Here is a 14337-nt window from a genome sequence, read left to right as displayed (position 1 = left end):
GCCAAAGTCAGATGCTTAACTGACTGAGCCACCCAGGCACCCAGAAATCCTACAAGAGTTTTAAAAGTGAATGTGTTATTTTTATTAAAATCCTGCCCCCTGAGTTGAGGATTTATGGGCAAGCATGAAGTTAAATTTATAATGCTGACATTGTGGGGGCACCTGGGTGGCTGAGTCTGTTAAATGTCTGACTCTTGATTTCAGGTTGGGTCATGATCTCATGGGTTCATGGATTTGAGCCCCACGTCAGGCTCAGCAGTGACAGCATGGAGCCTGCTTGGGATTTTCTCTCTCTCTCTCTCTCTCTCTCTCTCTCTCTCCTTGTCTCTCTGCCCCTCACTCACACACTCTCTCTCAAAAATAAACATTAGGGGCACCTGGGTGGCGCAGTCGGTTAAGCGTCCGACTTCAGCCAGGTCACGATCTTGCGGTCCGTGAGTTCGAGCCCCGCGTCGGGCTCTGGGCTGATGGCTCAGAGCCTGGAGCCTGTTTCCGATTCTGTGTCTCCCTCTCTCTCTGCCCCTCCCCCATTCATGCTCTGTCTCTCTCTGTCCCAAAAATAAATAAACGTTGAAAAAAAAAAATAAACATTAAAACAATGACACTGGGGTGGAATAAAAGGTGCATCTTTTCTGTTGTTTCCTTTTGACTTCTTATGAAGATAAATCCTTTTCCAGAGTTTCTTTCATTTATAGAAGACTAAAACACATTTTACGTATCTCTAGTTTCTTCCATGGCTATAATTTCTAGTAAAATCTTTATTTTTCCTTCAATTGTTATTTATGTAGAATGGAAAGGATAAGTACAAAAATTTCATGTCGAAAAAAATCTATAGAAGTTACAATTTGGATGCTTTCCCTCTGGTTTCAGACAATTCTATATACTGGAAAGAAATTTATACATGCCTGTCTTGTTTTCACCTGGAAGTATGATTGCAAATAATTAAAATACAAAAACAAGAATATAGGTCAGAAGCTGATGTTTACTCTGTGAATTTGAAATGAACTTTGGAACTTTTTTCTCCTTCCAGTAATACAGCTGTGGTTAATTGTCTACAACCCCTGTACTCAGTATCATCCCTGGGAAAACACCACCACCCATTCCCTGCCCCCACCCTCCAAACACACACACACACACACACACACACACACACACACACACACACACACATACACACAGACATAAGCAGCCAAGCTTCTGTATATACAACTTTTATTGGTAAATCCACATTTCTTAGTTTAGAGACTTATATTCTATAGATTTTTCCCTCTCCCTGATAATATTGAGACTGCCAAAAAACAAGGAAAACATCCTTGGACTGTAGCCATGTTAAAATTTTACTTAATGCTTACGAAAGCACCCACACACCAAATTCCTGTGATAGGTTTCAGCATGAAGTGTAATCACCACATTTAGTTTCAAAGTTCAAATGCCTGTTCCTATTATAGATAAGCATATACCCACAGGTCAAGGCAGTACAGCTACTGTAGCTAACGACAGAAAAAAGTCAAGGTCAGGGGGTAACAGCCTCTCCTGGGGAAGTAGGTGGTCTTAGCTCCAATCTGGTCTAAAACAGGACTAGACCAACTAGCCTAACGTTGACCTGCCCTCCTGGGACCTGAACATTTGCCTTCTTCCCCCTAAGGTTTGCCTTCTTTTCTCTGAAACTTGGAAATATTTTTAAGTTCCACCTGGTTGTTTGCTCTGCCATGAATGAGCTGACTTAGCTATGAAATCTTATATGGAAGTTATTTACCTCATTAAGGAAGTACTGATCAGAGGCAGGGCAATAAAGTTAGGGATAAGTAAAGGTTTTGCTTTGCATATGAAAAGCCAAGAATAGCCTTTATTGTACACAGTAGGGTACAGACATTTTCAAATATAGTCATGTGAATTTACCATTCAAACTGGGGAAGTAGGCCACTCACATGTTTTCAACTGATGAAATAGTAAGAGGAGAGATCTCTTTCAAGATAAGAATAAGAATACTGCATAAGAGCAACTGAAAAAAAAAACTAATAGGAACAGATGTGGATGCCCTTTAAAGAGTCAGCATAGCATTCACTTACAGTCTGACTTTTAAGAACAGGAGATTATAACAACAGTGTAGGAAAAATAAAAGTTGTAAATCATAAGTTGGTCATAGCAACACCTGTAGAAAATATCAAAAGTAGTGGTAAATGGGAAAATGCCAAAAACACATCTATCCAAGGGATGTTAGAATGTCCTTTCCTTGCCTGTTCACCTGAAGAGCTCCAATTCATCTTCAAGTTCTAGCCCAATGCCACCACATCTAGGAAGTTACCGCTGAGACCTGTCAAGTCCCACCCAGTGTGTTCTTTGTCCTCCCTAGCACCCTGCCCGTGACTCCATTAAAAAATCTACCGCCCCCCCTTAGGAATCACATACCCTTCTGCTGCCTTCTCTCCCTCCCCCAAACTGTAAGGATTATAACTTGTCATTCTTCATATTCCTGGTGACTGGCAAAGGCAAGAGACACCTACCCATTTAATTAAGATGTGCTAGAATGCTTTACATAGAGGCAATCATGTGTCTGCATGTATTTTGAAGAATATATAAAAATCAATGAGACACTTCTACAAAGAAGTATATATCCTTCTGCTAAGTGCAGATAAAAAGCTTAGATATACATAAAACGAAAATAGGAAGATTCTGAAAGGTGGAGACAAGGCAGGCAGGCTAGGGATCTTGGAACCCAAGGAACAAAACTGTGATAAGTTCTCCTGAGTTTGCTCTTTTAGCTCAAATGTCCCAGACTTGGAACTGAAGAGTTCCCAACCTTAAATGCCAACAGAGCAGCCAAAAAGAAGTCCTAAGAAAGTCCTGCTTTCTAGCCAAAGGACTAGAAGACAAGCAGCCTAGCAAGAGAGAGAACAGTAATTGCACCACTCCAGCAAACCCCACGGAAAATGCCACGGCCCCACCCACACCAGCAAAGGCCATGCGGGGAGCCTAGACTTCCACTCTTGGCAGGCTGTAATGAAGTGCCCTCACTCCCCTGACAGGGTGATTTCTGAGAAGGCTGAGCAGGGAACTGGTCATTTCACCCCCACCTGGTCATAATAAAGTCTTCCCAGCTTTCCTGCCAATAGTGTCAGTGGACACGACGTGGGAGCAGTGACAAGACACCCTACACATCCCAGCCAGGGAGGCATCAATGGTGACCCGGTGGGGAGCTGCACTCCCACCCTGCCCAGCAGTGACAAGGGTCCCATCTCGCCCCTAGTGTCAATGGCAGCTGAATGGAAAACCTGGACTCGTAGCCACACCTGGAAATAACTAGACAGTGTCCTTCATTCCCACACTAGGCCCCCGTGCCCTCGCTAGGCTGATGCCAGAGAAAGTCAGCTAAAACAGAAGGTTTAACTAAGATCCCTAGCCACGTAATACCTAAAATATTCAGGTTTTCATCAAGAATCACCCATCATGCCAAGAACCAGGAAAATCTTTTTCAATGAAAAAAAGACAAAAGATGCCAACCTCTGAGATGATGCAGATGCTGGCATTATTTGAAAGAATTTTACAGCAGCCATCACAGAAATGCTTCAGTGAATATTATGAATATGCATGGAATAAGTGAGAAAATACAAAGTCTCAGCCAAAATAAAAATACAAATTCTCAGCAAAGAAATAAAAGATATGAAGAAGAACCAAATGGAAATTTTAGAAACAAAAACAAAAACAGTAACTGAAATACAAATATCAATGGATGGGCTCAACAACAAAATGGATTAGAGAGAGAAAATAATCAGTGAACTTAGAACAATAGAAATGACCCAAACGGAACAACAGAGAGAAGACAGACTGGAAGAAAAAAAAAATAAAATAAACAAAACAATACAACGTACAAACGCTGCAGGCCAATGGGACTAATACAAAAACCAATGACATCTTCCAAATTATTAAATAATTTTTAGATATAAATTGTATTATCTAAAGGATTTTGTGGTCCACAGTCTGTTGAAGAATGATCATCATATGAACGACAAATAAAAATTGTGGTGTACTAATGTAACACCTAAATCAAACCCACGTAGCCAAAAATGAAAGTAACCTTTGGAGGTCCACAGGCCGGGACTAACAGGTATAGTCTATATAGTGGATCAAGTTCATTTATCATGACCACCAAGAAGATATAAAGCAATGGCTACACATTCTCTTCAAATCTATGGAACTTCAAAATGAACAATTCAGCATGATTCTGCTACTGGTGGGGTCATTTTTATGCACAGAGGAAAATGTTCCTGCCACCTTGATGAAAAATGTCACCTTGCATGTATTGACAAGCTCTCTGAAGTTTCATCAAGACATTTTTAACAGTCTAAAACAACTCCTTTAGAGCTATTTTCAACCTATGTTAATTACCAGTGAGCAGGATGGGAATATCTTTCTTTTTTTAATGCAAATGTAGGGTAAAATTTTATAGCAGGTAGATATGCTAGATAATTCACAGATGTTGCCTCAAAGTTTAACTTGCTAAAGACATTAAATCTGAAATTGCTTAAATCACAATTAAAAACAAAAACCCACAGGACTGCATAGTTTGGCTTTTGAAAGGGTATACAGAAAAGGCAGAAAGAGGGCCTCAGAGATATTTTTACTTCCACTGAATTTTTTGGTTAAAACTCAGATGAATAAAACTCCAAGTTAAAAAGAATCCGGAATCACTTTTAAATTCTCACGAAAATACTAATGCTGTAACACGGATTATTCCAATCCTATCCATTAGCGCCCCGTTTGCCAGTTCCACAGAAGTTTATTAACGAAAGGAAGATTCAAATGTCTGGTGTCCAGACAACGTTCACAGCTACTTCTGCCCTTAAGAGAATATAGAAGAGCAGTTTTAGGTATGGTCTGTCTTTATTTCCCAAATCGGAACGATTCTGACACATTCAAACATGTGCGAGACTCAAGAAGAACATTTTCCTACTGCCAGGCCGAGGCCACAGGGTTCCCTGAGACGGTCGTATCACAGAGGATTCTCAGCTCTAACTCTGGTCGACAGTTTCCAAACAACGCGACAGCGTGAACAGAGGGCTGTATAAAATAGAAGGTTCTTTCAAAAACATTTATGATGTGTTTTTTGGAATAAAAAATATCAGTCTTCTTCGTTAAAAGTTGGCAACTGTGTTTTCAACTTTAAAATGTCTGAGATTGGCTCTTTTCTCTCTTGATAGAAGCTGAGTCCAGTGATGTGTTCGACATCTGCGATCCGAGCTCTGTGTAACTTCAGTAACTCTTCAACCCACGAGGAGTCCTGCTTCCCATGCTATGAAGGTGGGAAATGTAAAACAAACAGTCACTGGAGAACAGTCCGTTCACTTTCTCTACAAGCACTTTGTCTTCCCATTTCAATCAGCTATGGCACTTTGGCTCCCAGGTGGCAGAGGCCACAAGATTTGTTAGGTACAATCCCTGCTCTTGAGTAGCTCACTATCTAACATATACTATGCACGTTTGTTTAATCAGATGTCTCAAATCTGGGGAAAGGAAAGTACACCTGGAATAGATGCTCATATATTGCATTGGTGCAAGAGACTAGATCAGTGTGAGGTTAAAAAAAATGCTGGAAAACAGAAGCAATGTGGCATGGCCGAAAGAATGTGGGAATTAGTAGAAAGAAAGTTGGGTTCAAGTCCTGGTTCCATCATTTTCATACCACGTAAACTGAGGCAAGTTGGTTAACATCTGAATCCTGATTCTCTTACCTGCACCCTCCTTATAAAGTTGTTTTTGAGGATCAAATGTAATGATGTGTGCACACTATAAAAACACCAGCTCTTATCAGAATCCGTTATCTACACAGTTGCAATGAAGAGAGCGTTGGGGGAAGTGGTGAAACACAATTTCATCTGGTTTGGTAGCGAAGTCTCAGCTAACATGAGATCAGACAAGAAGTAAAGGCATGTGCTCTGGCACATTGGAAGCAGAAGTGGTAGCTGAGGCAGGTAACAGAGATAGAAATCATACATTCATGCATAAGTACCATTTTTCTGCATCTGGCTCCTGGAGAGGGTCAGGTGAAGAAAGTATCCACTGATTGGTGGTCTATAATTGTACTTTATTTTTTTTTAACATTATTTATTTTTTGAGAGAGGGACAGAGAGTGAGGGAGAGGCAGGGAGCAGGGAAGACGGAGGATCCCAAGCAAGCTCCGTGCTGTCAGCACAGAGCCTGATGTGGGGCTCGAACTCGTTAACCATGACATCATGACCTGAACGGAAATCAAGATTAAGACACTTAGCTGACTGAGCCCCTATGATCGTACTTTAAAGACATCCTTCAATAAAGATCCCTGTACCTTTGGGACATTATTAGTTGGAAAGGATAAATATAGACTTTTCACATAAAAAGGGAATGGATCAATAGTGTCCATTTTCCCATTAGCCTCCAATCATCACTATACCCAGTACTAATTGCTGCCCCACTCAGTTTTTCTCTGCAGCAATCAGAATAGCCCTGACTCAGTGCATTACTTGGCCAGTAGATATTTTTCATCTGTCCCAACATACACAGGAATAGATGCAAAGTACATGTAAGACATCTGTTTTCTCAGGCCAATATCCTGTTGATCCTTAGTCACTACTTCAGAGACGAAACAGAAGGAATCAGTAAATATGGGTGATATACCTTCAGATAATCCTCTCTCTGGTTCAAGTCCAATAGTTAGTGTCTTCAAGGCACATTGCTATTATAGAATTTGATAAAATATTTGTACAAGAGCTTTTGGAATGATAGAGATAGGAAAGGAACTCGGTGCCTAACTCATGACACCTGACATTATTTTGGTCATGAAATGTAAGCCTAAGTCTGTTGCTGCCGTCTTTTGGGGGGAAAGGGCCCAGAATTCAGACATGATATCTAGAGAAGTAGAAACCATCTTCAGCCCACATATGCTACATGCTAATAATAGCAGCAAAGGAACACAGGAAAGGTCTGGGTCCCTAATGGTGCTGCTGACCCAAGACTGTCTACCTCTGGATGGCCCATTACACGAGGACTTGCTCAAGTCACTGTACATGGTCCTCTTATTTTCTGCAGAACACTAACTGATACCTTTAGTGATCATTTAATCTCTTGGGAAAAAAGAAATCAATGAACATGGGAATACTCATACAGTGTTGAACATTGAACAGTTAGCACACTTAGATGCCTGTTGGGCATAGGTAAAAAAGGTAAAATCCTGCTCTTCTGTACTTAATTCTGAAGAATAAGGAAAAATAACTTAATGAGAAATATCTTCTATGAGAACTGATCAATCTCAAAGTTTATCAGAGAAACAATTAAAGAGTGAAATATCTTCATTAATTCTTAATGAATGATACACAGACTCCTAGATCAAGGAGGGCAATACATCCCTATTTTCCACTCCTGGGCCCACAGGAGAAACCACAATCTGTTTTGTTCACTGCTGTGTTCTCTATACTAAGAGTCCCTGGCAACACGTAGTTATTAAAGAAAAGAACGGCTGGATCCAAGAAGGGATACATGAATAAATAAAGGGAGGAATGAATAAGCAATCATAGCACTCTCTCCTGCTGAGCTCAGACTCATCCTTTTGACCACAGGACTCCAGATATCCACCACCCATTCAAATGAGGCTGGTAAGAAAGCCACATCTTGTTGCCAACTTAGATCTAAACTTAGAGTGTGTAAGTTCAATGGACAAAAAAAAAAAAAAAGTGAAAAAAAAAATCTACTGGGAAATCTGGGAAGTACTCTGAAAAAAAAAAAAAAATTTTGGCTTACCATAAGGAAAAACTTTAAAATTCCTAAAATTTTAATGGAGTCTTGATGTTCAAAGACGAGTTTAGGTATTTTAAATTCTGAGCAAATAAGGTAACATAAAACAATTATTTCTAAATGCTGAATGACCATAGAATAAGAAAAGATAATTAAAGACAAACATGAATTTTATAATAAAGTCGTATACAGAAAATTAATCTGAAATACTACAGAACTATAACTTTAAGACTAATTTATAACAATGTTAACACTCTGGGAATTATAAATCCAGTTTGGGAACAAGAATAAATTCATAGCTCAAATAAACCTAGAATTTAGTGGCTATGCCATATGAAGGCATTCGTATGTTTTTACATTTTGATCTGTTTTATTGTGTTTAAAAAAAATTTTTTTTTTTGAGAGAGACACACAGCACATGCACACGTGAGCATGGGGCGGGGGGGGGGGAGGGCAAAGACAGAGGGGGCAGAGGTTCCCGAGCAGGCTCTGAGCTAACAGACAGCCCAACGTGGGGCTCGATCTCACAAACCATGAGATCATGACCTGAGCCAAAGTCAGACGCTCAACTGACTGAGCCACACAGGCACCCCTGGTTTGTGTTTTTAACAGACAAGGGTGGTCTTCTCCAGAGATAGGTCATCTCAGAGTATCAGATTTAAAACCGTCCTGCAAAGTTCATGTGAAGTGCATCCTTTCAAAGTACATGCATATTCAAGTTCCGTTTTTGCCCAGAGTAATGTTAGATACAATACACCAATGTACTTATATCCGTATTTTCAACGCATCAGGTAAGCTAACAAAGGCTACTTACCACACAGCTCTCACTGTTGTCAGTCCTCTGAGGCAAAATGAAAGCTAAGGTGTCTAAATCTCCACACTGTGAGGGAGTCTGGGATGTGTTTTTACAACTTGTTAGCACAATGAAGAAGTGAGTCGGGATCAGAATTTCTCGATTACGGATGCGTCTGCTGTTTCTGTAAGATAAGGCAATATTCACTTTAAGAAAGAAATAACTATCTTTTTCTTAATGAATACTTCAGGAAAGTATAATTTTAATGCAAAGCATCTAAAAATACAATGCAAATAATTAAATGTTAGTATGAAGTTAGTCATTGTGATACCTCAACATATCCTGCCAGATTGAGACAATGAATTAGAAGACACTCAGATAAACATACACTAAATACTTTTTGTTTTCTATAAGAATTTATTGAACTTCGGATTTCTTTTTTTGCTTCTACCTTAACACATTGGAATGGAGATGCTAAAGAAAAAAAATATGTATCATTCTCGAATACCTACAGCCAAAATTCTAAAGCATTATTGATAAGTATTTTCAACCCTATGCAACTGCACAGATAGTAGACAGAGAGGAAACTAGTTTGGGATTTTTTTCTGTTCCATCCCCTCCAGAGAAGTCATATGTTTTTACATTTTGATGTAAACTGTGACTCTTCTTTGTTTTAAAGGCATTTCCTTTCCCATCCCAATAACTTCTTTTAAATTGTAGTATATTCTCCAAGAGGTCCCAAGTAACATCTTTACCTCATCGTAATTCTATTGCCTTGGGGCTCAAAGCTAGGTTTGTTTGTTTTTCAGCATCTTTCAAAATTTAAGGTAGTGGGAGCATTGTTTTCAATTTTAATCTTCTGTGGAGCCATAATATAGAAGATGGATTAAAACAGAGAGCTCTGGTAGAATCCAAAATGTATAAAGTTCCCTTCTTTACCCATTCTACTGCTGTGACCTCTGAGGCAGTTATGTTAGGACCCTTATTCCTCAAGGGATATAGTTTAAAACAAACAAACAAACAAAAAAAAACCCCTGTCATTTTACAAACTAATGTGCTACAGATATATGTGTGTGAAGAGTAATTTCCGAGCCTGCCTGGAAGAACGGTGCTCAGGGAAGAGGTGAATCTCAGCAGATGTTTCAATTTCTTTACCCTGGAGCCTTAATAGCAAAATTGCTTCCAAAACTCATGTTATTTTTTTAAGAAAGATCAAATGGAGGGATCCAGGTGTGCTGTTTCGAAGGGACACATGCAACCCCATGTTTATAGCAGCACTATCAACAATAGCCAAAGTATGGAAAGAGCCCAAATGTCCATCGATGGATGAATGGATAAAGAAGATGTGGTATATATAGACATACAATAGAGTATTAGTCGGCAATCAAAAAGAATGAAATCTCGCCATTTGCAACTACGTGGATGGAACTGGAGGGTATTATGCTAAGTGACATTAGTCAGAGAAAGACAAAAATCATATGACTTCACTCATATGAGGACTTTAAGAGACAAAACAGATGAACATAAGGGAAAGGAAACAAAAATAACATCATAACAGGGAGGGGGACAAAACAGAAGAGACTCTTAAATATGCAGAATAAACAGAGGGTTCCTGGAGGGATTGTGGGAGGGCGGATGGGCTAAATGCTTACGGGGCGCTAAGGAATCTACTCCTGAAATCATTGTTGCACCATATGCTAACTAATTTGGATGTGAATTAAAAAAAATAAAAAAAATAAAAAAATAAAATGTTCTCCTCCTCTCCTTTATAAAAAACCACTGTTGGGTTTTTTTTTTCAAGATGGTCACTCCATCTCCCTCTAACCAAAGTTGGGTAAAAGCTGTGACATTCACTCAAGGCCTAAGCTTGGACACTATAGATTTATAACCCTGTTGGTTCTTTCAGGATGCCTCTAGCCACAGCACGTGTTCATCTTCTAGCCAGCAGTATGTTAATTAAGACAGTATTTTAACAATCAGCCACACATAGGGATTTTAAACATGGATGTTACCTTCTTAACATACAGTGAGTTCAGTGCTTAATCTGAGCTCAAGAATTGCTTATCTAAGCTGCGTGGGAGAGAAACACTCCTTCTTTCCTCCAAAAAACATTTTACTGAACACTGAGCAAAACATCAAAATTAATCAGGTATTTCAAGGGGCTCTCAGTGTAATCAGAAATGTCACGTACATCAGTATGAATACTATCAGACAGAAAAGGCTCTGGTGACTCAGCTGGATGGTAATCCCACTTGACAGCTGTTTTTTTTTTTTTTTTTTTTTTTTTAAATTTTTTTTTTCAATGTTTATTTATTTTTGGGACAGAGAGAGACAGAGCATGAATGGGGGAGGGGCAGAGAGAGAGGGAGACACAGAATCGGAAACAGGCTCCAGGCTCTGAGCCATCAGCCCAGAGCCTGACGCGGGGCTCGAACTCGGGGACCGCGAGATCGTGACCTGGCTGAAGTCGGACGCTTAACCGACTGCGCCACCCAGGCGCCCCTTGACAGCTGTTTTTAAGAGGAAATGAAATATGTCTTACTGCTTCAGGGTCTCTGAGGAATCATAGCATCCATCATAATCAGAGTCAAACACAGGGCCACTGACAACATTGACACCATTTCTTTCTTCTGCATACCTGTGCAGTAGGGTGCCATGAAAATAGTGCCATATAACTGAAACAAGAAGGAAGTCAGTGCAGTTTCAAAAGAATAAGGTGCCATGCTGTCGTGTTACAAAAACTCAACAACCTCATTTGAAATCAGCATCTGTAGTAATCAGAGACAAAGTCAAATTTGGCTTCAGTGTTAATGTGAGGCCAAAAATCCATTGCTCGACTTTGGCCTTTGGCAGAACTAATAAACAAATGTTGAATTCAAGACTATTTTGGACATGACTGATCATGTGCATCACCATGAATTTGTGATCACAGACCACCACAAAGCATAAAAAACCATGAACATCAGTAAACGAGGCAGGTTATTCAGATTTATTGTTAATATCTGAACATTCCCTTTGAAATAGTCACAAGTACTCTACATGTAAATTGGAGTAAAAATCTCCTGTATGCTCTATATTGTGAAATCCTATATGCCACTTGAAGTATAAATTTATATTTATCCTTGTAAGAGCCAAATGCTGCGATAATTAATAGTGATGTAAAATCCATACATTTTAAGATCAAAAGCAATTATCAAGAACTTCCAAAAGTTAAATAAGGAAACATACTGAAAGTTTATGTAAATGTTGTAGATTATATTAACTGGATAACTTTCCAAGAAGACTACATACTTTTTCCACCAAAAAATGTCATTTATAGAGATTTAAATACAGAGTAGAATAAATGGTATTGGAATATATCATGATTTTAATAGTTGGAGAATTTTTGTGTATTGGTGTTGTCCAAGTTAAACCGATAAGAATGTATCAGATAGTCATTTAATTTAGAGGGTCAACCTTATTAATATAAATTATACCTATAATACACAGAAATTCATTGAGATTATGAAATATAGGGTTAAAATTTTTTACCTTGAAAACTCTGGTACATTGGCACTATGTTAGTATTAAGCAATGCTTCAGAATATAGTTGACTTGAACCTTTATTTAGTTCTACAAAAAAATAAAAATAAAAAAGACAACTATTTCATTCTTCATGAGTAGCATTAGACATTATACTTTTTCATGGGAGTAGCATTTTTAAAAATTAGCTATCACCTTAAACCCATAAAAGTTTCCCAGGTACTGGGTCAAGGGAAAGGGCAATGTGCTTGGTCAAGTCCCTTAAAAAAAAGGAAAATAAGTATTTTCTTCCTCAAGATGAATTTAGCAAAGAAACAAAAGCTTAATAAGAGCCCCAAAATAAACGTGTTCAATTTTTACCTTATTTGCCTTATTTCAACTACGATGTATTGTGTGGACAATCTTCTTTCCTTCAACTCTCTTACAGTGAAAGGAAAAAAGAGGATATCTGGCTTCAGAACAACACCTACTGCCCTAAAAAAACATCACAGGACGTCTGCCTCGAAATGCTGTACAAGGCTTCTTTGTATGGATTTTCAGCTTGGATCTGCTCTATTTTCATAAAGCAATAGCCAAGTTCTGACTTCAGACACTTATTCTGGGGACTGGACTGGATATTGAAAGTATTTAAGCACCTGGAGACTTCTGATTTTTGCCTTTTAAGGCCAGCCTCAAAATGTCTTCTCATTAACATACAAATTTGCCACATTAAAAAGAGAACACTTTACCTCAAAAAAAAAAAAAAAAAAAGAGAGGGAGAGAAAAATCTTCCCTAGTGGCTCTGTCCCCGTAAAGGGCAAGCACACTTGGGCTCTGCCTATTCCTAATTTTTTGACAAATTATTTTTCTTTTTAACAAACAAAATGATATCTCCCTCCTAAGACCCCTGCTGTATCCTTCTGACTCAAGTTTTCTCAAATTCTGTGTAAAAGAAAGGTAGAAAAAATGAAGAATGTCCTATCTACAGTGTCTGCACTAAATCAACTACCCTCCAAACAAAAGCTAAAGGTTTTGTAAAATTCAAGTTTTAGATGCTTTAGAAATTTTCCCCTAAGAGTTATACTTCTCATTCATGATGATCAACAATAAAAAGATGGTGTCCATTGCCCCAAAAGAAAGAAAAGGAGAAGGAAGAGAGAAAGAAGACCAGGGAAAGGGCAGGTCAGGGAGGAAGAAACTTACGTGGTGGGTAGAGGAACCCGTAACTCAGTTCAGCATTATTTTTATAAAACGAACACTTATGGACAGGATTGAGGGAAATTCGAAGATCCTGGTGGAGACAGTTGGAAAAGTCTTCTGTAGAGAAACTGTCCTGAAAAACAAAACGTAAACAGCCATGAGGTATCAGGCATATAAAAGAAAAGAAGACTGCTTTATGAAGAGTTGAGGGTGAACCACACCCTACAAGGTCTGTGAACAACACCCTACTTGTCCCTTTAGGTCCTACTCCATTTTCCCATTTTTCTAACAGTGTATTCATCTTTTTTTCTAACTGAAAGGCAACAACTCTTTATACTATTAAGGATATTAGTCATTTGTCATATGTGCAAATATTGGCCTATTATGCTGGGTTCAATATGGGCCTATATGCTGGGGGGACCTGAGCCTATCTTCCAAAGACAACTGCATAGACTTGAAAGCTGGTGCTTGGGGGAGCCACTGAATTAACAATGCAGCATGAAAACCTCGGGAGCACTGATGACAGAATTTATGCTGCTTTGATTGTATTACAAAACAGAACATTCAAACCAAAGCAAAGAACACCATAATTAAGGCATTAAACAATAAATCTGATGGGGACCCACACAATACTGGCTAGACTCCTATATATTACAAAGTCAAGTACAAAACATGTTTGTAGTGTTTGAAGATAGTCGTCAAAATTAGAACAAATTTATGGCTGAAACTTTATGTAAATATGAGAATATGTGGGGGTGTGTAATATATACATATTTTTTAACATAGACATTACATATATACATGCACACATCCCTACCTTTTTTATTTACCTTTCTCAGTGAGTATTAACTATAGTTTTATTTTTTAAATCCAACTGCTAGACTCAACTAAGCTCTCTCAAATCCCCTTTCTGTCCCTTAAGGGCTTCCTGTAGCTTGCCAGGCATTCAGTCTTTGAAAATTTGGTCAGACTAGTTTAAAACTTTAATTTGATCAAAATCTAAATCTCATTCCCTCCCCCCTTCTCTCTTTCAAGGCCTATCTTCTGCTTCTCTTTCTACTACAGCAGCCAGGGGACAG

General features: G+C 38.7%; 1 protein-coding gene across 1 annotated transcript in view; it reads right to left on the bottom strand.

Moving 5' to 3' along the window:
* Window positions 1-1195: 1195 nt before the first annotated feature.
* Window positions 1196-14337, bottom strand: part of ENPP1 (ectonucleotide pyrophosphatase/phosphodiesterase 1) — a 71891-nt gene continuing 58749 nt past the window's right edge. The window contains exons 21-25 of the mRNA XM_086707863.1: window positions 13262-13391; window positions 12089-12169; window positions 11100-11232; window positions 8579-8741; window positions 1196-5290 (exon numbers count right to left, since the gene is read on the bottom strand). Coding sequence (XP_086563989.1) covers window positions 5120-5290; window positions 8579-8741; window positions 11100-11232; window positions 12089-12169; window positions 13262-13391 — 678 coding nt within the window. The 3' untranslated portion in view covers window positions 1196-5119. The remainder of the gene's footprint in view (window positions 5291-8578; window positions 8742-11099; window positions 11233-12088; window positions 12170-13261; window positions 13392-14337) is intronic.

This window comes from Puma concolor, chromosome B2 (genome assembly GCF_028749965.1).
Source record: "Puma concolor isolate L17-30 chromosome B2, mPumCon1.1.hap2, whole genome shotgun sequence".
NCBI lineage: Eukaryota > Metazoa > Chordata > Mammalia > Carnivora > Felidae > Puma > Puma concolor.
Note: the sequence above shows the minus strand (reverse complement) of the source record. Positions and strands in the feature narration are given on the sequence as shown.